This window comes from Spodoptera frugiperda, chromosome 14 (assembly GCF_023101765.2).
Source record: "Spodoptera frugiperda isolate SF20-4 chromosome 14, AGI-APGP_CSIRO_Sfru_2.0, whole genome shotgun sequence".
Lineage (NCBI taxonomy): Eukaryota > Metazoa > Arthropoda > Insecta > Lepidoptera > Noctuidae > Spodoptera > Spodoptera frugiperda.
Window position 1 is genome coordinate 2,460,171 of NC_064225.1, and position 24,024 is coordinate 2,484,194.

The 24,024-nt window shown below is 37.8% G+C and overlaps 1 protein-coding gene and 1 long non-coding RNA gene across 2 annotated transcripts in view; both read right to left on the reverse strand.

Annotated features, from left to right (window-relative positions):
- LOC118279331 (cell adhesion molecule Dscam2) overlaps positions 1–18,653 on the reverse strand; it is a 30,533-nt gene extending 11,880 nt beyond the window's left edge. Inside the window, exons 1-19 of the mRNA XM_050698223.1 lie at positions 18,584–18,653; positions 18,273–18,367; positions 17,651–17,742; positions 16,307–16,461; positions 16,112–16,202; positions 15,346–15,591; positions 13,380–13,548; positions 12,737–12,872; positions 12,168–12,287; positions 10,989–11,165; positions 9,302–9,446; positions 8,349–8,497; positions 6,903–7,068; positions 6,417–6,556; positions 5,456–5,608; positions 5,219–5,309; positions 4,668–4,750; positions 3,978–4,106; positions 179–331 (exon numbers count right to left, since the gene is read on the reverse strand). Of these exons, the coding sequence (XP_050554180.1) occupies positions 179–331; positions 3,978–4,106; positions 4,668–4,750; positions 5,219–5,309; positions 5,456–5,608; positions 6,417–6,556; positions 6,903–7,068; positions 8,349–8,497; positions 9,302–9,446; positions 10,989–11,165; positions 12,168–12,287; positions 12,737–12,872; positions 13,380–13,548; positions 15,346–15,591; positions 16,112–16,202; positions 16,307–16,461; positions 17,651–17,742; positions 18,273–18,367; positions 18,584–18,653 (2,560 nt within the window). The remainder of the gene's footprint in view (positions 1–178; positions 332–3,977; positions 4,107–4,667; positions 4,751–5,218; positions 5,310–5,455; positions 5,609–6,416; positions 6,557–6,902; positions 7,069–8,348; positions 8,498–9,301; positions 9,447–10,988; positions 11,166–12,167; positions 12,288–12,736; positions 12,873–13,379; positions 13,549–15,345; positions 15,592–16,111; positions 16,203–16,306; positions 16,462–17,650; positions 17,743–18,272; positions 18,368–18,583) is intronic.
- Positions 912–1,886, reverse strand: LOC126911418 (uncharacterized). Its single transcript, XR_007705971.1, has 2 exons — positions 1,603–1,886; positions 912–1,250 (listed from the first exon to the last, which is right to left on the reverse strand). It is a non-coding gene; the product is annotated as an uncharacterized LOC126911418 (long non-coding RNA).
- Positions 18,654–24,024: the final 5,371 nt, after the last annotated feature.

Sequence of the window (24,024 nt, forward strand, 5' to 3'; positions counted from 1 at the left end):
TCAGGAAACACAGACTCCGGCAAGGAGTTCCACTCCCTAGCAGTTCGCACAAGGACGCTTGAAGCGTGCTTAGAGAGTAGGTGGGATATCTACCATGAAACGGTGACGCCTCGCCGATTAGAAATTATCTTCTTCTTAATGCTCTAATTAGTCTAATATGGTCCTTAAGGTCACTTACCATCCTGCAACGTAGTACAAACGATGGGATACGAGAATGGTCCCAATCCATAGTTCGAGAAGCCAGCTACTTTCACTGTATAGTTCGTGTACTTTAGTAAAGCTTGAAGATACAGCTCTGTGTGTGAAGAGCTCATATTCTGCCAGGGTCCATCTGAAAATGTGAAACAAAATTTTGGTATACAAAATAAAACTTTATGTCCTAATAGACAAAGGTTATTTTGCTTAAGTTCTATGATTCATTTTTGGTACATACTATATTGCTAATTGGTACCGTACTTAATGGCTGAACTGCATAAAATGTAAATTCAACGAATATAAAACATATTAGTATTCTAGGTATAGTTTCTATTTCGATTTATAGGAGAAAAAGTATAGTGATAACTAATGACTAATGACCAGATAATGACAATGATGATGATGATAATAAACATAATGACAATTCTTTACGTAGTTTACAAAGTCAAAATTATGTATTTCAAAAAGATGGGGAAGGCACTTTTGAACGTCAAAGCTAATATTATAATACTAGCTGACCCAGCGAACTTCGTACCGCTTTCGCGTAGCAATGATGCTCTACTTTATTTTGTATAGCTGAGCTATGTATGAGTCCCTATTCAATTTGAACTGGAATCTATAATATCCTCCATATAAAAATGAATCCATAATTTCCTGATCTCACTATACCTGAAAAGGACTTTACTAATTAAAAAAAAAAAAAAAAACAAAATATATTTTCATAATAGTGTTTATTTCATAGGATTCAATAATTTCACTGTCCTGCAGGCGCCTTATCGGCTCTGATGACAATTTTGTGATTATTATCTGATGGCATGCGGTCTAATGCATTTGTGAATGTCTAATGCATCGGTCTAATGCAGTTAATTCATTGTGGTGAAGGAAAAATGTTTGAAGTTGTTCATCACAATGGATCTCTTTACTGAGCTGTTGTGTGCGCAACGCTGATCGACTTCTCTTGCTGAATTGTCCATAAAATATATTTGCAAAAGTATAGTCTTCAACAGGCACTGGCATTAAGGAACCTGTTTGATGATATATTTGAATCCCTGAATCTGCAAGAATATAAATATGTATACAGGCAATTGTATAGCAAATTGTACCACCATGTGGCTCGCAAAATACTGCCACAATACTTTACATCATTTCAAATTAAAACTACTTTTAACCTCGACATTAAACAGCCTTCCACGGCAGCTTTAGGTAGTAGGCTTTACCAAGAACATCTTGCTCATGCCACTATAAAATACAACATGTTATAAAATGTTGCTGATTAAGTCTTCGGATTATAGATTATTATTATGTATTTGATTTATTGTTTACAAAATAAACACATCACTGACTCGACATATTTTGCACCAGCTACATGGTTTTAAAACTAAAAAAAACCTTTGCAATTATACTTACTTGCTAAAAGTAGGCAAAAAATTGTCTCGTATAACTTTTGTTGCCCCAAATGATGTCATTTGAAAGCAATTATTGTACTGCTGGATATGAGTCAAAAAATGAACCAATGAATGTAGTGGCTCTGGTGGCGGTACCAATGGCGTCAATTTGACTTGGCCGCTGGCGCAACACAATCCAGAGGCTTCATTTTGAAATTCAATCCCAATGTGGACACACAATGTTCATTAGTCCAATAGCAACAATTTGCTCTGAACTGTAATCAATTGCCACATTATAACTAAATGCAGCTTTGTGAAGAAATGTTGTGGGATTAAACACAACATTTCTATCTTGATGTCGATTCAGTTCAAGTTCATTTCGCGCTTCGCGTTGCTCATCAGTTTGATTTGCTCTTATATTTCTTTGACTTGCCGTATTTCGAGTTCTGCGGCCTAAGCTTGTACGTCTGGTTGGTAACATTGTTAAAAACGAAATTCCAACTGAAAATAAAAAGCTCTCATACATTTTCTGCATAACCATGTATACCAAATTGTAGTATTGTGTAGTCACCAAAAGTTACTAAAAATCAATATGAAGATGTGAACTTACCTTGATTAACAAACACTTATTAGAAAATAAAAATCTTCTTAGTCTTTAAAACTCGAAGAAATATTAAGATAATCTCTCAGAAATATTGAAAAATATACATTTAATTTTGCATATTTTAAAAAACGCGCAATACGAATGTCAATGTCATTCACACCAATAGACTATATTGAAAGAGCATCGTTTGTCGAAAACGTGAATAGAAACTTTAATTTACACAAAATAAATTTCTGAACACACGCGTAACTGTTGATAATTTGTCATTATTTCTGAACGCACGCATAAATATTTGAGGAATTTCTATTAATGCTTAATGCACTTTTCAACATTTTCAATAGATTAAAAAAAATACAGACAATTGTTTATTCACCCTTTTCATAGTTTATGCATAAATGTCAATCATTATTTACAGAATTTGAATTTAGAAACAACAAATATTTGACATGTACAAATGAAAATTTATTGAATCTAGCTTTTGCCCGCGACTTCGTCCGCGTAGTGGTGTTAGTGGTCAAAATGCTGCCGTATGTCATCTAAAATGTGAATTACTTGAGAATATGTTACTGTTAGCATTTTTAAAGATATGTATTCCAAAGAAACCACGACCGCCGATTCATCATTTTATAATCATGATGAAAAGTAGCCAAGGTTATCTATATTATTATCCTTTAATTTCCTATATATTTCCTACTAAAAAAATACATTATTTCGTTGTTATATTAAAAAAAGCGTAACCTCAACACAAACAGGGTTACTTTCGCATTCATAACATTAGTATGGTAGTAGAGATATTGGCGATTTAAATAAGTATATGTGTATTTAAATAAGAATCGAACGCGAGTGAAGCCACAGGCAATGTATTAACGAAAATGACGAATTTTCAAGCAAACATTAATCTCCTCTATCAAGCATTCTACGCCTTCTACCGTTTTTATTAAAAAGTAGCCTATGTTCTTTCGCTCCTCATTAAGTGTCTAAATACAAAATTTCACTGTTACAGCTTTAAAAATGACGAATTTCCATATGACCATTCATCCCCTATTTTTACCCACTCTCCCCTATTTTTTTGCAATAAAAAGTAGACCATGTTCTTTCGTTCCTCATTAAGTATCTAATTATAAAGTTTTACTGTTACAGCTTTTATAATTACGAATTTACATATGACCATTTATCCCCTATTTTTACCCATTCTCCGCTATTTTTTTGCAATAAAAAGTATCAAGTAAGGTCTATTCTATCTCAGTACCAAATTTCATCAAAATCGGTTCACTGGTTTAGACGTGAAAGCGTAATTACAGACAGACAGAGTTACTTTCGCATTTATAATATTAGTAGGGATTCTGTGCTCCAAGTCTCCAACGCACACTTATCCAATAGCATTTGTTTTTAATATCCAATAGCAATATGAACTTTATCCAATAGCAATAAAGCTCAAATTGACTCTACGTATTAGTTAGAAAACGTTTGCATGGGATAAAGAAAAGGGCTGTTTTTAGGGCTTTTCCGTCAATTATTTGATATTTTCTCGCCGTAAAAACCATCCTTGAACTTCGACGAATATTACAAAAAAAGAATTGGCCAAATTGGTCCACGCGTTCTCGAGTTATGCGCTTACCAACGATTTTAGCGATTCATTTTTATATATAAGATTAAAAATCGTCTGTCAATCTGTCATTCCTCTAGTGACGCGATTGGCTTGTTTCAAAAGTGTAAATTTCTATGGAGAAAAACTAGCAAGAAACTTCATAGGTATACTCCTTTTCAATCAGGTTCACAATACAATTATTTACCTTCAGTACTATAATACACTGAGTACCCAAGAAGCGATGCCCCCTGAGCTGTGATTGGTTGCCACGCAATCCTCAAAGATGATGAGGATACTCCTCTGCACTCTACTCCTGAAGGCGGTAGTTCTGGAGCTGGAAAATTTAAACAAAAAATAGTTATTTTTTTTTTTTAGAAAAAACGTTGCCCCACATTAGGATTTTCTCCTGTGTCGTGGGTGCGTTTACAAACATACAAGTTCACATACATATGACACCCAGACCCGAAACAACAATTTGTGGATCACACAAAGAGTTGCTCCGTGCGGGAATCGAACCCGCTACCCGTTGCGCGGCAGCCAGTTGCCCAGCCACCGCACCAACCGTGCAGTCAATTATTAACCCGTGCAGTTAGTTATTAACCCGTCGTGGGCCGGAACGCAGGTCTACGCGAGACACAAATTATTTTCTATTGTTGTCTTATATACGAAAGGTTAATACAATTGATATTGAAACTTCAATATGGCATTAATATAGTGATAGCGTGGAGAGCCAAATAAAATAAAAGCATTTCAAAAATAAATAGACACCTACTTACAGGTGAAAAGTTTGAATAGAAAATAAAAAGAATGAACAAGAAGAAAGAAGCAAAAAGAAATAAAAAGAATAAGAGCGAGTATTTGAATTTAGAAAAAATAGTAAGAATGTCAATCTTACCTCCTTCTCTCGTTGTTTGGTAGACGGGCAATGAGAAAGGTCCATTGCCAGCTGAATTAAAGGCACTGACAGACACCGCGTATCTGAAAAAACAGTAAAAAAATAAGTGTGGGAGAGCCATGCTTCGGCACGAATGCCCGGAGTGATACCACGGCGTCACAGAAAACCGACGTGAAACAACGCTTGCGTTGTGTTTCGTTGTGTGAGTGAGGTTACCGGAGGCCCAATTCCACCCTTCCCAATCCCCGATTCCCCAACAGCCCTTAAATTCTTAACCCCTAAAAAGCCGGCAACGCACTTGTAACGCCTGTTGTGTGTTAAGTGTTCATGGGCAGCGGCGATTGCTTACCATCAGGTGATACGTCTGCTCGTTAACTGGCGTGTTCCATAAAAAAAAAGATTCTGATTGCCTTAATGGATATAATATCTCATGAGACCTAAAATGTAGACTAAAATATTACTATAAAATAACATAGGTTCTTTTCTTTTGCCAATATCGGTTGCTTACTTGTAAGTAATGGTTATAGTAATTATATGAATAATATAACTACCTCATATTTTTCAATAATCCACTAAGTGTAGTTTCCTGTTTTCCTTTTCTTGACATCACCTTCACAATTTTTGTTTGCGTGTCATTTGGAACTGTAACAGTACATAAAAAGTCTATATTTTTCAGGTGTTAAATTGTCATAGATGGTCGAATCAAACTGAGTCATCTACAAGTTACACTCAACCTTACAGAATAGACGTTAGGTGTCAAAATCCCTGGCATAGATAAATCTTCTTACCTGGATCCCCACTGATTCTTGGAACTGCCTTCACGTGATACCCTTGCAGCTGTCCATTGTGACTCTCCCGAGGTGGTGGCAGCCATGATACGATCAGTTCTCCAGGGTTCTCTGTCTGTTGGACTTGCACTCCAAGTGGTGTTGATGATGGTGCTGTGAAAGCAATAATGAACTTTGTTTGTAGTTTTGATTTGAGGTTTTATAATCTACTAGCTGTACGAGTTTAGTGGGCCCGTATATTACTGTTAGTTGAGTTGATTGTTGAGTTGAGTTGATTGTTGAGTGTGGTGATGAATGAATACCCTTCACTTAGTTATGTAAGGTTTATTATCCACCAGATACAGTTTAGTAGGATTTAATGATTCTCACAGATACGACCGTTTTACATTGGCTGTTACACTCACACTCAAGCTAGTTTCAATCATTGTTACGAACTAAGTGAATCGACCGATATGCTTACTCAGCTCGATGTCGCGTCACAAATGTACGTAAACCGTACACTAGCTAACCCGGCGAACTCCGTTTCGCCACCAATGATTTTCCCTGTTTTCTTGCTTTTCTCTAAACCCTCTTTGCTATAAACTTTACGGAGCCCGAGAACTTTCCAACGAATGCAAAACCGTGGAAATCGGTTCGTGCGTTCTGGAGTTATAGCGTCAGGAAGTTTCCTTCCTTATTACCCGACTTATTTTTATATAATAGGTTGTACTTATTTCATTGCTGTAAATATGTTTCCTTAATATTATAATCATCTTAGTATTTTTGATAATGTTACTTGTCTTTTTGGTGAAAATTTATCTAGTAAAGAAAAATAACCTTTATATCCAGTTACTGTTATTTTGATAAAAAAACTTTATGTTTCCCTATTGCCATGATTTCATCTTATTCATATCATATCATCATACTCATATTTCATTGACAATAATCAATGAGCAATATAAAGTATGCATAATCATGTTACCTTCTTGCTGCGTACTGAAATGTACTGGCTGCGTGTAAGGACTCAAGTCCACCTGGTTGCCTGATGCTATCCTGACTCTGTAGTCCATAGCTGGTTGCAGATCTCTCAGCTCGATACTCTGACGCACATCGTTCTCTTGTCTGAAAGATGTAATTTAGATTTTCAAAATCATTGTACTCGTATTTTTTATACCATCTCAAAAAGGCTTCAAAAATTTATTTTGGTTGATCGGTTTCTTCAATAATTAATTTAGCCTTAGGTCTCTGCACTTATCACCAATTCATGGACGTGTTTCTACGACGTATGTCTCACCAAACTTATAATAAAATTACAATAAAATTTTGACACCAAAAATCTGATGCTCAACATTTATGGTAACTATACTATTTTATTTTATTTTATTTATTAAGGGATACTAAACAACTACAACAATACAAACTCTTAACTCTTACGATGGCTACATTTATTCCATCAAATGCTCCGTACCTTGTAATATTGATGCTCTTAGCAGTATCCCACATCATGAAGTCATTGGTGGTATATTGGAGAGTGTAGTACTGCACATGTGTACTGATGGTGTCTCGCCAGGATAGCTTCACTGAGTTACTGGTCACTGAGTCCACTTGAAGGTCTAGAGGCGGAGTTGGGGGTTCTGGAAATGAAATTGTATAGACGTCACTACATAGGCGTAGAAAAAAATGTAATATCAATTTAATATAATATGTTAAATGTTATATGATAAACAGATTCATAGGTAGTCATAGAGACCTTTGCCAAACAGGGAATGTACGAAAGTACTATGCTACAAAAATAACGCTCTGTAATGTCTAGGTAAGCATTTGGGGGGGGGGGGGTTTGAACCCCCAAAACCCCCCCCCTGGCTACGCCTATGCGTCACTAGTTATCGTGGCGTTGTGCTTTGAAATTTCGATCTACAAAGTATCTAAATTCATTGATACCGAAACGTTTACCGTGGGAAGGTATGCAGTATCGAATGATAATCAGTAATCACCATCACATCAACAACCTATTAGTGGCCGCTACTAACCAAAGCCTCTACTCGCATGGAAAAGGTTTGAGTATTAAAGCTATCTACGTTAGCTCAACGCGGGTTGGTGATTTCAAACTCATTTATTAGAATAAGCACAGGTTTCTTCACGATGTTTTCCTTCACCGTTTGTCAGTGGTGTCTAAATAATCTTGGAAAGTACATATAACTCAGAAAAGTCACATTGATACTTGCCGTTGGTAGGTTTCGAGCCAACGCCATCATCGGCCTAATCTAGTTATTTAAGAGATTGACGTGTACAAGAGTAACATTGTAACCTATTTGCAAAATAAATATCATTTATCGTTTATCATTCACGAAGAACCAGCGTCAGAAGAACTTCCGGGCCATTACGACAAAAATTTTTATTATCATCTATAGGTTCACGCTTGACCGCTATCTCACCTGATGGGAAGCGACGATGCGGTCGACGATGGAGCGCGCTTACCTAGAAGTAACCTATTCACTCTTGATTTAAAGATTCCAGGGTTGTAGCTTTCGGGAAACACAGACTCCGGCAGGGAATTCCATTATCATCTTACATAATAAATTAAGTGTGGGAGAGCTTCGGCACGAATGGGCCGGCTCGACCGGAGTGATACCACGGCCTCACAGAAAACCGACGTGAAACAACGCTTGCGTTGTGTTTCGTTGTGTGAGTGAGGTTACCGGAGGCCCAATTCCCCCCTTCCCAATCTTCCCCATCCCCGATTCCCGAACAACAACCCTTAAATTCCTAACTCCCAAAAACCCGGCAACGCACTTGTAACGCCTCTGGTGTTTCAAGTGTCCATGGGCGGCGGCGATTGCTTACCATCAGGTAATACGTCTGCTCGATTGCCGGCTTGTTCCATAAAAAAAAAAAAAAAATTTGTGTTTCTCACCAAGTATATCCAGATGCACATTATAAGCGGCGACTCCGTAAGGGTTGCTGGCTCGGCACTCGTACGTCCCTCCGTCTCTGCTCTCCACGTAGTTAATGTTGATCAAACTGTTTAGTCCATTGCGAGTCATCGTTTCTGATATTGTGACTCTAAAACAATGAAATACGGTTGGTGCGGTGGCTGGGCAACTGGCTGCCGCGCAACGGGTAGCGGGTTCGATTCCCGCTCGGAGCAACTCTTTGTGTGATCCACAAATTGTTGTTTCGGGTCTGGGTGTTATGTGTATGTGAACTTGTATGTTTGTAAACGCACCCACGACACAGGATAAAATCCTAGAGTGGGGCAACGTTAAAAAAAAAAAGTAAATATATACAAATTTTTCTTATTACTCATCTCACAAATATACAGAATTCGTAGCACGATTACCTAACTAATATTTACACTCAAATAATCAAACGACGCTCAATTATAAGACTCTCTTTAGAATAGTTCTGTGACTTAAATTTTTTTATAAAATGACGGAGATAGTACGATATTTAAGTAAAACTTCAAATTGAGTAACATTTCAGTAGCCTGGAGAAAAAGATAGGTTTTTTACCCTTGTATAGTTACATTTATTTTGTTTATTGCAGAGCCATCTCTGATCTAACTCTAAAGACTACCAACGAAGTATCTACTCCACTGAACTTAGCCCTGAATAGCAGTAAACTGTTTATTTTGTACAGGGATCAAAACCAAACGCAGCGCTCAACCTTTCTCAAACACTCGTAACTCCTCGCGTAGGGATGTGAAAGTTCTGTCGCCACTTAACAGATGGCGTTGTTATCAACTACGAAAATTGATTTAGTTTTCCAAACACATTTTTAGAGAAAAACTCAATTACGTGTGATAAATATAATGAATATATTTGAGGAAAATAGAGCTTATGATACATAAAGTAAGATAAAAATTACCTTGACGAAGTAAAATCAATGGGTTTTCCATCCAGTGCCCATTTGACTCTGATGGGATTGTCTCCAAGTGGTCTGCAGGTCAGGGTCACAGGGAGACCCATCTTCGTAGTGAGGTTAGTGCCCACAGACTCAAAGTGCACCGGCTCTAGAAATAATTTTGTGGTTAAAATATTTATTTATTATTAGACTTTGCAAGAACCTACATAGGTATAATGAATTATGATACATAAAGGCGGGCTTAATGGCATAATAACTTTATTCAATACTAGTTTCTGCTAGGGTCTGAGGGTTCGCTCGCGTTCCCGTTGTATAATAAGTGGCCTATGTATTATTCCAGATTATAATCTCGTGTTCCGCGTGCACATCAAAGAGTCATCAGATCACCACAGATGGGGTCCAGTAATGCCTGACTCGGAAAGGGGTGGTTTTTAGTCAGTAAGAGTCTGGCATTCCCTCTCGCCCCACTCTAGGTGCTAGAAGTCGTTGTATGATTTTACTCCCTCAAAAAAAGACCATAATCTACCCCTATTTCAAATTTCATATCGAACCCTTCAGCCGTTACGACGTGAAGGATCAACAAACAAACAAACAAACTTACAAACTTTCACATTTATGTTATTAGTAGGATTAAACACGTAGACAATATTATACTATATAGCCATGAATTAAATACTCTACAAATAAAATAATTGAAGAACGCCAAACCAAATAAAGTAGAACTAATTTATTTTGTAATTACGTATGAAAGAGGAGGAGGGTAAACAGTTCTCGAGTTACAACTCTCCCTACGAAATCGATCAATTTGATTGATGAAACAAATATTTAAGGACTACTCCAGGCATTTTTACTTCTCGCTTTATGGACATTTGGTACCTTAATGAATTCATTAGAGTCCACTTTAGTTTGAATAACTATAATTTGGTCCTTCACATACATTATTAAATTGTTGGACACTTGAAACTAGAGGCGTTACAAATGCGTTGCCTTTTGGGCGTTTAGAATTTAAGGGTTGTTGGGGAATTGGGGATCGGAAAGATTGGCAAGGGAGTAATTGGGCCGGTAACCTCGCTCACACAACGAAACATAATGCAAGCGTTGTTTCACGTTGGTTTTCTATGTGGCCGTGATATCACTTCGGCCGAGCCGGCCATATGTGCCGAAGCATGGCTCTCCCACACTTATAGTTTTATATTGAACACATTTTATTCTCCACGGACTCAAAAACGGGCCCTTGTCATACAATTAGCTTTATTATTTTTAATCAGAAATAATTATTATAAAAATATTTAACCTAATAGCGTTCAACAACAACTATTGCCGAATAATTCCGAGTAGATTACTACTTTATAGTACCTACAAATTATTGTATAAGAGCGATACACATACTGTATAACTCAATTTGGCCAAAACGGTTTATACGACCTTTCTACCCAAAGGTATCGATATAAAGATAACAATACTTAGATAAAACGAATCAAAGATTTGTAGTGGGAGCTAAAACATCATTTCTACGTATAAAACGTTCCCAAAAGTGTCATAACGCGATATTTCAAATTGTCATATCTTCGAAAGTATTTGTTTCCGCAAGAAAATAAAAAATACTTGTCTAATATTTTAAAATAATCTACAAGATGGACATTTTAATAAAAAATAAGTCATCTACCCTATATTCTTTAATCCAACTTACTATTAACACTAATCCATAGATTCTTGTTTAGTGCATCGCCCACTCCGTTTTCAACGTTGCACGCGTACATTCCTTCATCAGAGAGAGATACCACTTCAATGATGAGAGTACCGTTTGGGTAGCTCATCACTCCACCGCCAGCCAAGTCGAGGACTGGTCTCCATATACCGAGGGTTGCTGTGGGAGAAAGGGAAAGAATGTACACTGTTTTCATAGAATGTATCATCATCATCATCATCATTAGCCGAAAGACGTCCACTGCTGAAAAAGGCCTCCCCCTTAAGGGGGTTGCCATAATCCCCACGCTTGGTAGCCGGCTTGGGGATCGCAGTTAGTTCACCGATAAATTTTGAGAATGCTGCTGCCCATTCCTCGGTGGCTGGTCGCAATAAATCCATTGCAATAAATGCATCGCAATAAATCCATATAATAAATTGCAATAAATCCACAAAATGTATACATTATAGGTATCGGTAATAGACTAGTTTCCTACTAGTCAAAATCAATACTTTTTTCGAAACGTCAAACGGTATCACGTTATCAAAATTTTACGTTAAATAGCACACTTATTTCTATACAATGAGCTACGGCTAGATTAAATTTAGCGAAAATTAAGTAGATCAACAAATCAATGAATGAAATTGTGATGTGAATGAAAAAGTCGAAATAATTTGTTTTGACTGCGAAAACTATCTAATTCTGCAGGAGTGTAAATAGAGTGCACTTACAGGAGATTTATTTTAATTAAAACTACAGAAGCATAATGTAATTAACACTAAACACAGTTTCTTTCGCTGTTTAAGATACGGTTAATAGGTTACCTTTTGCGTTCTAGTTATTTTTTAAAGTTGTATTTTTAACCGAACTAGTTTATTTTATGAACTACTACAAATTTCCATTAATCTAAAAAATAATCTAAAAAATTCAAACTTAATAATATTATTTTACACAACTTTGGAATCAATATCAAAATCCTTTCTTTGTAAATTACTATCCACTTACAACACAAGAAACGAAACAGTCAGATGAACCAATTATATACATCCAAATTTAGCCCTTCCTAACATCAATCATCTCATTCACATTACATTCAATTCCTACACGGCCTTAAACACCAAAATTCTAGACACAGTAGCAGTTTAGAACAGTCTATTGATCGTGTGTAAATATTTCACTTACCATCCCTCTTCATCCAATGTATCTGCGGCGTTGGATAGCCGTTTGCGTTGCAATACACCACGCCACGCTGTCCTAACAGCAAGGATGTGTTTGTTGGTTCTTCTATCCATTTTGGTGCAACTGTAAATTAATTTAGCATGGATTATTTTGTAATGGTGTAGATACGACCGTTTACCGGTAAGTCCTGTATTTATTTAAACGCAAAGAAACTATTTTAAAGTTGGTATACGTATTTGTATGAAATAGTAAAAACAAGTTTTATAATAAAGGCTATTTTTTTCTAATGAATATTTTGTTTCTTTTTACACCTAAATAAATGGTAACCAATGTGTCGACGTGATTTTTGCATGGTCTTTAGTAAGTTAACAAACAATCTTTAAAGTTTAGTAAAGAGTTAAAAAAGCATAATTATTATTCTGCAGTAAGGGTTTGCCCCAACGTTTTCTATGTTGATTAAATTATTTCTCTTAGTAACTTTCAAAAATAAAATAAATTAAAAAATATGTACCATTTTTGTATATATATATTTTTTTCTGTATTTTTGAACTTAACAAAAGCGTTTGACTCACCATTTATGTAAAGATCGGCTGTTTGGTTAACTTTACCGACATGGTTAGTTGCTATACACGTATATTTCCCACAGTGTTCTAGCGATACACGTTTAATTATCAAAACACTGAACAAATCTGAACTTCTTTCAGTTATCTGTAAAAAATATAAGGTGTTACTCAAGGCTGTATTTTAGGTCCTATAATTTTTTTGTTAATACAATATTAAATATTGGGATATTGTATTGACCGCCGTATTCAGAGTCATTTAATGGTTACTTAACTCAGTCCTTAGAAATTGTTTTCGATACAAAATCGTTACTATGGAATAGTTTAATCTCATCTAGTTATTTAAGAGATTGATGAGTAAAAGAGTTACGTTGTAACCTATTTCCAAAAATAAATACAATTTATTATTAAATATCTATGAGTGCGACAGTGAGACTTATAGCTCTTACTTTTGTATGAAGTAGTCGAAGTAACTTATACATATCCTTTCCTTAAATATGCTTGTATTTTTTTTTTCTGCTAACTCATTCTACTTTATGTACAGTTTTTGTATTTCGTGTGTTTTACTCTCTTTTAAGGTATCATTTACTAAAAACCCACTACAATATGAGTCATTTTCACTTCTCAAACCTTTTAGATAAAATATTTAACAAACCTTCAAACTAGCAGGCAGCTTCATTCCATCCTTGAGCCAAGAAAAATAAATAGGTGGATCACCGCTGATAATGTTGCAAGTTATTTGAACTATTTGGCCTTCTTTCAATCCACTGCCCACTCGCAACTCGTCTAGTTCAGGTGCTTCTACTACTTGAATTTCAAACGATCTGTAAGGTAGTGAAACAGTTACATGAATAATGCTTTTCCCATTTACTGCGATCATAAAATTCTTAGAGGACAACTACACAGCTGGGACTCGAGGTGGCGCTTCATAAGTCCGAGGCCATGTGTTTTTATGGCCGCGGGAATGCGCCACCTCCGGGTGAGTTCCAGATCATGGCAGGAGGGGTTTCCATCGGCATCGAGGTGACGATGAAGTACCTGGGACTCGTCCTCGACAGTCGGTGGAAATTCGAGGAACATTTCCGACGTTTGGCTCCCAAGTTGGAACGGACGGGGGCTGCCCTAAAGCGGCTCCTACCCAACCTCGGGGGACCAAACGCCTCCTGCCGGAGGTTATACGCGGGGATCGTGCGGTCCATGGCCCTCTATGGGGCCCCGGTGTGGGCGCCACATCTAAGGCGACGACCAGCTCGGGCGCTGGTTTCATCCCAGAGGGTCATGGCCATTCGGATGATCCGTGGGTACCGCACGATCTCCGGGGAGGCGGCTAACCTCCTTGCGGGATCACCGCCGTGGGATCTGGAGGCGAAAGTGCTCGCGCACGTATACAGCCTACGTGCGGAGGCGCATCGCCGAGGCGAAACCCCACTGCCGCGTCAGATTAGTGCGTGGCGGGATGAGCTCCGGCGTGATCTCATGGCGGAATGGAAGCAGCGACTGTCGCAACCGAGGGCTGGGCTCGCTGTTATTGCAGCGGTAAGTCCCCTCTTTGAGGAGTGGCTAGAGAGGCGTCACGGTGTCCTCACCTACCGCCTGACGCAGGTGCTTACCGGACACGGAAGTTTCGGTAGGTACCTGTTTCGGATTCGGCGGGAGGAAACGCCCGGGTGTCGTCATTGCGAGGATCACCCGGAGGACACGGTGGAACATACAGTAGCGGTGTGCCCTGCATGGGCTGAGCATCGCCGTGTCCTTAGGGATGTGATCAGCGACGGTGACCTCTCGCGTCCGGCCCTGGTTCAGGCCATGGTGCGGAGCGAGGGGGAATGGGACGCCGTCTCCTCCTTCTGCGAAGCAGTCATGCTAGCTAAGGAGGAGGCGGAGCGCGTGAGGGAACGATCCTCCTCACGCCCCAGCCGCCGCAGAAGACACTCCGAGCGTCGGGGATCGCAGGACGATCTCCGGCCACCGTAAGTGCGGGTCTCCGGGTTTTCAAGGGTAGCTCGCCGCCCGACCAGAACCAGACCCGTGCGTACGGCGCGTCGCGTTCCACGCGCGCCTCAAAGAGCCAGACCACCACAGTTGGGGCCCAGTAGGGTTGATGCTCGATCCGGTCCTTTAGCCAAGAAAAATAAATAGGTGGATCACCGCTGATAATGTTGCAAGTTATCTGGACTATTTGGCCTTCCTTCAATCCGCTGCCCACCCGCAACTCGTCTAGTTCAGGTGCTTCTACTACTTGAATTTCAAATGATCTGTAAGGTAGTGAAACAGTTACAAGAATAATGCGTTTCCCATTAACTGCGATCATAAAATTCTTAGAGGTCCACTACAAGAAATGTTACAGCGATCAAGTATTTACGAAAATGTTTTGTCTCTCCTTTTTTCTAGATTTCGTTTTTATTTAAAAAATCGTTACCCCTCACTAGGATTTTCTCCGTGTCATGGGTGCGTTTACAAACATACAAGGTCACATACACTTGACAGACCACAGCGAATAGACCAGACCCGAACTTTGTGGATCGCACAAAGCATTGCTCCGTGCGAAAGTCGAACCGGTGCCTGTGAGGTAATTATTAAATATTATTTTATCATTAATTCATGCTATCCTATTGGTTTACCTTCTAGCCATTTCTCCTGATGGACTGTACACAATACAAGTGTAGGTATCTCCATTTTCTTCCTTCGACACTCTTGGTTTGTTCAGCACGCCATCAGCCCCAGTCTCAAAGAGCTGTCTTTTCTTCCGTTTTCTTCTAGTATTCTTACTGTTGCTAGAAGTTGTTGAGTATGTTCTTTTATATCTAGAATGTTGGGGAAGACTTGAGCTGATAATCTTCTTTCCTTTGTGTTCCCATTCTAGTTTGCTGTAAGTTGAAAATAATTTTGTATTTCATATTGTGTGATTCGCATTGATCAGCCAATTTGCATTAAGCAAGCGTGTAGGTTAATGCTCTAATTTTAATTTAATTTTCCTCGTGAAAGGAGCCTTCGGTCATTGGTGACCACTTAAGGTACGCATCGCAAGCAACGTACACATTCCGTATGGACATTGTTGGCTCTGTCTTATTAATTTTGTGTCTACATGCTCAGGTTACGACATTTTATCTGAGCACTAGCCTTTAACGCTGTGTCGATTATTTATTACATTATTTTCTTGATTTGCCTGCAATAACTTGTAACGGTGCAAATAAATCGTTTTTCTTTTCTTTCACTCTTTCTATCTTTCAGCAAGTCAATTCTTTAAATTACTTTCGAACTTAAAAGGATCTAGCTAAGCTTTCTCTGTCACAAATTCAGTGCTATTATTGTGCAATAGAGGTTTGAACTTTTAAATTATTTTCAAAGCATAATATATAGTTATACATATTTATATCTACTCCTTACCTGATAGGATATCCATAGTAAGGACATCTCAGCTTTAATGGTTCGCCACTTTGAACTTTGATCGGTGGTAACGTCCTTATGTAAGGAGGTCCTGCAAAAAGAATAAGTATCAACACACAAAAATCTTTAAAATGCTATCTACTACTCAAAGAAATATAAACCTTATCTTCTTTCAAATAAGAGTTAAGTTCTTACCAAAAACGTCAATTCTAGACGAATGTCCGGTATTGGAGTCTCCTTCTAAAGCTAAGCAAGAGTATAAGCCTCCATCTTCAACTCTCACTCTTGTGATGTTCAGCTGTGACACCACTCCGACTCCTGTCGGTGACATCATTTGACCTAATGTGTACCTGGAATACAAAAATAAAGGCTATCACCAAGTCGTCTTGGAGAGGCTTATATTCAGTAGTAGATGGCTATGAGATGATGATGATACATCAACAGCCTATTAGTGGCCACTGAAAATCAAAGCCTGTTCTTATACGGAGAAGATTTGAGCATTAATCACCACGCTTGCTCAATGCGGGTTGGCGATTTCACACTTACAATTAAGTATAATATTTAGACTAATTAATCAAAAATCGCCCAATTACCCCTTTGGCCTAATGTCCCCACCTTCTAATGTTCCCTATCCCCGATTTCCCAACAACCCACAACTCCTAACCCCCAAAAGGCCGGCAACGCACTTATAACGCACGTTTCAGGTGTCCATGGGCGGCGGCGATTGCTTACCATCAGGTGATCCGTCTGCTCGTTTACTGGCTTATACCATAAAAAACATTTTTGACTTAACACCACACAGTTACACTTTGAACAAAGCAGACGCTATATCTATCATATTAGACCGAATAATTTAAATTGTAACGGTCAAAAAACTAAATTCCCAATTTTGTTGTTCTTAATACAAACTCGACGTTCACACTGGCAGTCTGTATTTTTATTTCAAACGTTATTCCAATTTACAATTCGAATTTTTCTACTTCTACGTACTGTGCCTATTTGTTATTTAAAATGAACTTTTCCTAACAACCATTTTTTTATAACGAAAACGTCCTGTTCAGGCTTAATTACTTATTTGTTCAGGAAAAACGAACGAACTACAAAATTGATTTGGATTCAGTATTTTCGTTTGAATTTGAAAAATGTTTAAGGTTCAGTATTAAAATCGGTTTTTGTTGGCCCAAACACTCACTCTCACTGACCTTGATGAAATAGAAATGTAAAAAGTGTAAAAGTAGGTTTAAAAAAAACATTTTTACTTTCTATATTTAAATTGCTCGTAGATGATCCTAAAATAATGCCCAAAACACACGAATAATAAAGTCCTAATTAAAGATCTCTAACTAGTCACGAGTCATTTTATCTTAATCACAGTATGTCTCCTTTCTCTACCCTCAGTACGAGTTTGCTTTACGTGTAAAGAAACCGAAAGAAAAGCGCATTCGGCGCTCTGATTGGCCGGCTCGAATATACCAACCAATCTGCGATTAATACTACTGTACTGAATATACCAAGCTATTGCTATTATATTATTCTTACCTTTGATCAGTATTCGGAGATATAACTACTCCATCTCTCTCCCATATGAACCGTGGAGGTTTGTCCGCTGTGGCAGTGCATTGCAGACTTATCTGAAAATATTAGGATCATGGTAATACAGGCAAGAGAGTAACAGAAACTATATACGGTGGCTGGTAATTAGTGAACGATATTTAAACACGTGATTGTACTCATGATTACAAACAACTTTCTCAAAGAAACTTTTTTGTATACTCATTAGTTTTATTTATATCACAATAACAAAACAACAAAATTTCATTAGCAGGCGCGCGTAAAGTACTAAAATACCTACTAGTCTTCCGACAGCGCGGGCGCGAAATGTTTATATAGTTTGGTATAAAAACATCTTTTTTTTCGTCCAAGTAATGAAAATAATCAATTAAATTCAATATTTACAGGAGATACTCATGACCTATAACTTAATAGAATGGGGTGAATAGAATTCAAAGGGTGAATAGATACAAGAATGGGGTGAATAGATGTTAGAACATTTTCCCAACATTTATTCACCTCTCTTCTCTATCTATTCATCCCTCGAATTCTATTCACCCCGTTTTACCGTACGGAAAACTTAGTTAAGCTTAGTTGAATAACTTCTTACCTCATCGCCAGGGCTCAAAACCTTGTCACTAAAATGTTGAGTGATGATAACATTGCCAGAACCAAGATCTCTCTTAGTCCTTATGAAGTGGACATCTGAAAAATGTTTAGTGATCTTCTTCTAATTTCATACTTTTTCTAACATTACTTACTACAAAGTATTTATAATATCTTGATGAATTCAAAGTTTGAAACATAAATTAAACATAATGCCTACTATATAAATCTACATGAAATGAAAACTGAAATAAGTAATACAATATAATATCTACTACTAACTATAATTTGAAACTAAAACAAAGAAAAAAATGCCTTCATCAGGCGTTAACCTCCCATTAGGAGCGAAGGCTATGGGAGAACGTTCCCAGAAGACTGGCCGCATTGCCACGTTGAATGGCAATGCTTATCTTCTGACCGAAAAAATAGCCAGCCTTCTGGTCACACGTGTAGAGTAGATAAGCTTACGAGCAATTCCTTTAAAAACAGAACAGTGCACTGGGATGACCCAAGTGTTTCCACCTCAAACGGCTCAAAACAGTAGTTGTCAACAACAAAATTAATTTTCATAGAAACTTTAAAATATTGAAGAATACGACTAATTCATAAAAAGAAACTGCAGGTGAATCGAAGGAAATGCTAGACAAGAACATTAATTAAATGTGAATAAAATCTTATACGATGACAAAAATGAAATAAAGAAATCTTTAATGCGTCCATTCATTTACAATACTTATTATGACTTACGTTCATCCGCATAGCTCTCAGATATTCTTTGATCCTCTTCTCTTTGTTTATTTTGTCTGAAAATAAAAATAATAAAAAGTTAATATTGTACTGTAAAAAACAAATGACAACCTGTATAGTATATACAGGTTGTCGTTTTGAAGCCGAGAAACATTCAAGGAGGTAACTCGGCTATCGATTCTCAGTCCAAATCAGTAAAAAAAAATTGAGGGCAATGTTTGTTTTTTGTTAAATACGGAAATCCGTAATTGAGAACTACGCCTATCATATTTCGAACGTTAGATGTAACTAGCTTAAAACGCGGCATTACACACACAAACTCAAACACGTATTTGATATTATTACCAATTCCCTAACTTGGTCGAGAAACATACATAACCTCACGCCTGTCTCCCATGGGGGTAGGCAGAGACAATGAAACGCCAATTGCCACGGTTCTTACACACTTCTTTCGCTTCATCAACAGTCATCAGTCTTTTCATGCAAGCAACTTCGGTCGCGAAATTGCAAGCATATTTGAATTAAATGCTTTTACATATAAATTCCTTAAAAAGAGTTGCTCCACACTAGAATTTCCTCCTGTGTCATCATGTGTGTTTGTTTACAAAAAACAATTTGTGAATCACATACAAAATTAATAATAAGCAAGGGGAATCGAACTCTACTCGTTACTATTCCGGAGCTGCGGACTACCTAGCTGGTTTACCGGGGCTCCGGCTCGAAAAGCAGGAGTAGGAACAGGGTGGTTTTTAGTCAGTAAAAGTCTGACACTCCCTCTCGCCTCGCCTAAGGCGGGAGAAGACATTGAATGATTTTCCACCCTCAAAAAAAACCGGACTAGCCAGTTACTCAGATTTTTTTATGAAACACGATGTAACGAGCAGACTTATCACCTGATGGTAAGCAATCGCCGCCGCCCATGGACACTTGAAACACGAGAGACGTTACAAGTGCGTTGCCGGCCTTTTGGGGTTAAGAATTTAAGGGTTGTTGGGGAATCGGGGATTGGGAAGATTGGGAAGGGGGAATTGGGCCTCCGGTAACCTCACTCACACAACGCAAGCTTTGTTTCACGTCGGTTTTCTGTGAGGCCGTGGTATCACTCCGGTCGAGCCGGCTCATTCGTGCCGAAGCATGGCTGTCCTACACTTAAAGTAGCATAGCTACAGCTAAGCTACCAACATATGAACTAAACATATCTGCTTACACCACAACAACATGTATCCAAGCCTTAGTAATCAACTAGTTCCTGGAACACTAAACAAAACAATATGTTACCAAGCCCTGACTATAAATTCAAATTGAGGCCAAATTATGCAACAGCACGATCCACCATGTACGGTAATTTCATTAATCTAAGTTTAATTTATGCATAGTTAAGTTAACTGCTGTTAAACTGCGCCCGTTAGTAATTATACTTTGTTAGGGTTTATTTAGTTTATCGTTGATTTTCGGGACATTGGAGTTTATGGGGTAATGGGGGAATTTTTGCGTGTTTTCCGGGGTAAAATTGGAATTTAAACTATGTGGGTGGGTTTGTTTGACACCGTGTAGTGTTGTAAGGAAGAGTTTACCTTTGTAGCTACCATTACTCTTGCCGTGGGTGTTATAAAAACTGACTAAAGAAACTACAGTTTTGACAGAGACCGGCCAGCAATGCTGTCTGATAAAACTGAACCTTTAGAACTACGATGTTTGTCCCGCCGGCCAAATGTAACAACAGGAATGATGACGGGGTATGAAAATTAAAAATCTATTTAGTCCCTTAGTTAGACAATGAAAAATATTAGATACGTTTTTTTTTGTCATATAAGATAACGATACTTAGATAAAACTAGTCAAAGTTTAGGAGTAGGAGTAGGAACAAATACTTAATTTTTACGTATAAAACGTACTTAAAAGTGACGTCTCGCGATATTTAAAATCGATATATCTTCAGAAGTACCTATTTGTTTCTGTAAGAAAATAAAAAATACGTGTCTAATATTTTAAAATAATCTACAAGACGGACATTGAAATAAAAAATAGTCATCTACTCCATTAACGCAAACCAAATTATTTAAATATAAACCTAAAATTTAACTAATAATTAAAAAGTCCGTAAACTCTGACAACATTCAATACATAAAATGCCCCACCAACAATACAATACATAAAAATCTATACCATGAATTTCCACTCAAAACACACCTGATTATTCTATACACTCGTACAAAATGCCCCATAAAAACGACAATTAAAAAAAGATAAATTAATCAATACAAGACAAGCTATTTGGGTTGATCAATCAGCTGTTTAAAAAGCTGTCGGGAACAGAATAAATGGACTGTCAGGCATACCTCAAGTTCGGCTGACACTCGATTACGTATCGCCGGTGGAATCAGCTCTAAATTCAACGGGAATAAAATGTACGGAGCCACGTTCAATTCTGGATGTAAGAAAGGCGATGAAAATTGGTTTTGTAGGATTGGATTTAAATAATATGATGTGCAGTGTAAAAAGTCTATAAGGATTTAAATAAAATTATGTGCAATGTAAAAAGTTTATATGCTTTATTGCACACATAAATCAAATAAAATTACGTTGTAATTTTAAAGCTGAGTACAATGGGCGGTCTTATCACACACGGTGATTTCTTCCAGACAACTTTTTTGGGGGGGGGGCACTAATTTTTCCACTTTGGAAGCATCTATTTTTCAAACTACATATTAATTTTAACGAAAAATGGTTTTAGAAACCTTAATGTCTTTTTTAAAGTCCTATCTATCATGGATAGGTAAGGTGAAAGATTTTTTTTTAATCAGTTCCATGTATGGATTGCCCCTTTAATTTTTAAATGGATTATGTTTTTTTTCAAAATTCATTTAGCGGTCATCAGAATACATCAACCTACAAGTTCCATGGACGGCGGCGCTTATTTACCGCCAGATGATGTGTCTACTGTGCGTTTACAAACATACGATTTCACACATACAAAGATTTGTTCCGTGTAGGAATTGATACCGCTATTTGTGGCACGGTAGCTTAATAGTAATAGTAGTTACTATCATTCACTAGCCCATATTACTAAGAACTTCGACATGCCCAGTAATAAACTACAATTCTCACTGGACTCAACTAGACAGCCAATAATATTACAAACAAATGCTAAAAGGAAGGCAAAATAATTCCAATATGTATAAATATAAAGTACATTATAGTATGCGCTGCAATGTTACAAGCATATCGATATGGCGAGCCGTGCCAATGCATAGTAATGCCGACTCAGCGGAGTTGCAGAACTAACATTCCTAATAATGGATGCAGACCAACTACTTTTCGGTCGATAGGGGAAAATTGGTAACTGTTTTTTTAAAGAGAGTAACTAAATAAAAAAAAAGTATTTCAACTAGAGATTTTCATAACAACCACATTACGTCACGCCTTTTATTTAGAAGGCTTTGTATGAATTTGTTTTACGTTTAACGAGATTGAAATTAGAGCGCGTTCAGCACTCTGATTGGTTGGTTGCATTTGTGGCGATCAATCAGAGGGCTTACTTAGAGGTTGTTTTACGTTACATTGAACGAGATCGAAACAAGAGCGCGTTCGGCGCCATCGTTGGCCGGCTACAGTGAACCAACCAATTAGAGCGCCGAAAGCGCTCACGGTTCGATCTCGTTAAATGTAAAGCAAACTCGTACTAAGACCTCAGAGCGCCGAACGTGCTCTCGTTTCATTTTCGTTCAACGTAAAACAAACTCAACCTAAGGGCACTGGCAAAAATACATATGATACTGGCAGATGTATTTATGTAATGAAACATTTACTCTTAACCAGATTTTCCGCGAAAAAATTTAAGTAGTTCTTTGTCTGACTCGGGATTTTAAATCGATACCCTCTACAAGCACTCAACCAAAAAAAAATTTATGAAATCCCATTTAAATACCATTTTTTAACAGTTACCTCTACCCTCAGTACGAGTTTGCCTTACATTTAACAAGATCGAATCGAAAGTGCGTTCGGCGATCTGATTAGCTGACTCGAATAAATCAACTAATCAGAGCGCCGAACGCGCTTCGTTTCTTAACTAACTACATAACTTTAAACGTGAAGCAAACTCTTACTAAGCGTACTAAAGACGGAACTGAATATTAATAGAACAAAATATTATTTTTTATAAAAGCAGCAACGTCACGCCTTTTATCCCCGAAGGGGTAGGCAGAGGTACTCATTACGACACGTAATGCCGCTATACAATGTACACCCACTTTTCATCATTTGTATTATAAGTCCCATGTAATAGGGAGTGAGCCTATTGCCATAAACTGGACACAATTCCAGACTCCTTGCTACTACTGAGAAATTTTCGAAAAACCGAAAACACTCCAGTATTACTTTGCCCGACCCGGGAATCGAAAGCGAGACCCCTTGTTTGGCAGTCGCACTTACGACCACTCGACCAACGAGGCAGTATTATTTTTTATTTTCTAGTATAATAATGATTTCAAAGAACCACAGCACCCATCTTCCATTCACACAAAAACAACGCCACACTTACTCAGAACGCTCATAACTCAAAAGTATTATGGCTGCATAGAAAAACAGTTGCATAACAGAACTGCTCCTAACTAATATGATGCAAAATTTAGACGAGCATGCTTTGTGAATAACTTGTAGGAAATGTGTGGACTAGTTTATGTTACGACTGAGTGAAAAGTAAATACGTTTGTTCTGGAACGATCTATTATTTTTCATTATTATGTTTTTTTTGAGGGCGGAATATATTCCAATGACTTCTCCCGCCTTGGACAAGACGACAGGCAGTATCAGGCTCAGACTTATACTGACTAAAACCACCCCGTTCCTTCTCCTGCTTTTCGAGCCGGAGCCCCGGTAAACCCGCCAGGTAGTCCGCAGCTCCGGATAGGGGGCTGGTACCCTAGTGCCAGTTACTTCTCTGGATCGCCTACAGCGGCGTGCGATTCGGATAGTTTCCTTTCCTTTTTAAAAGGCGGGCAACCTAACTG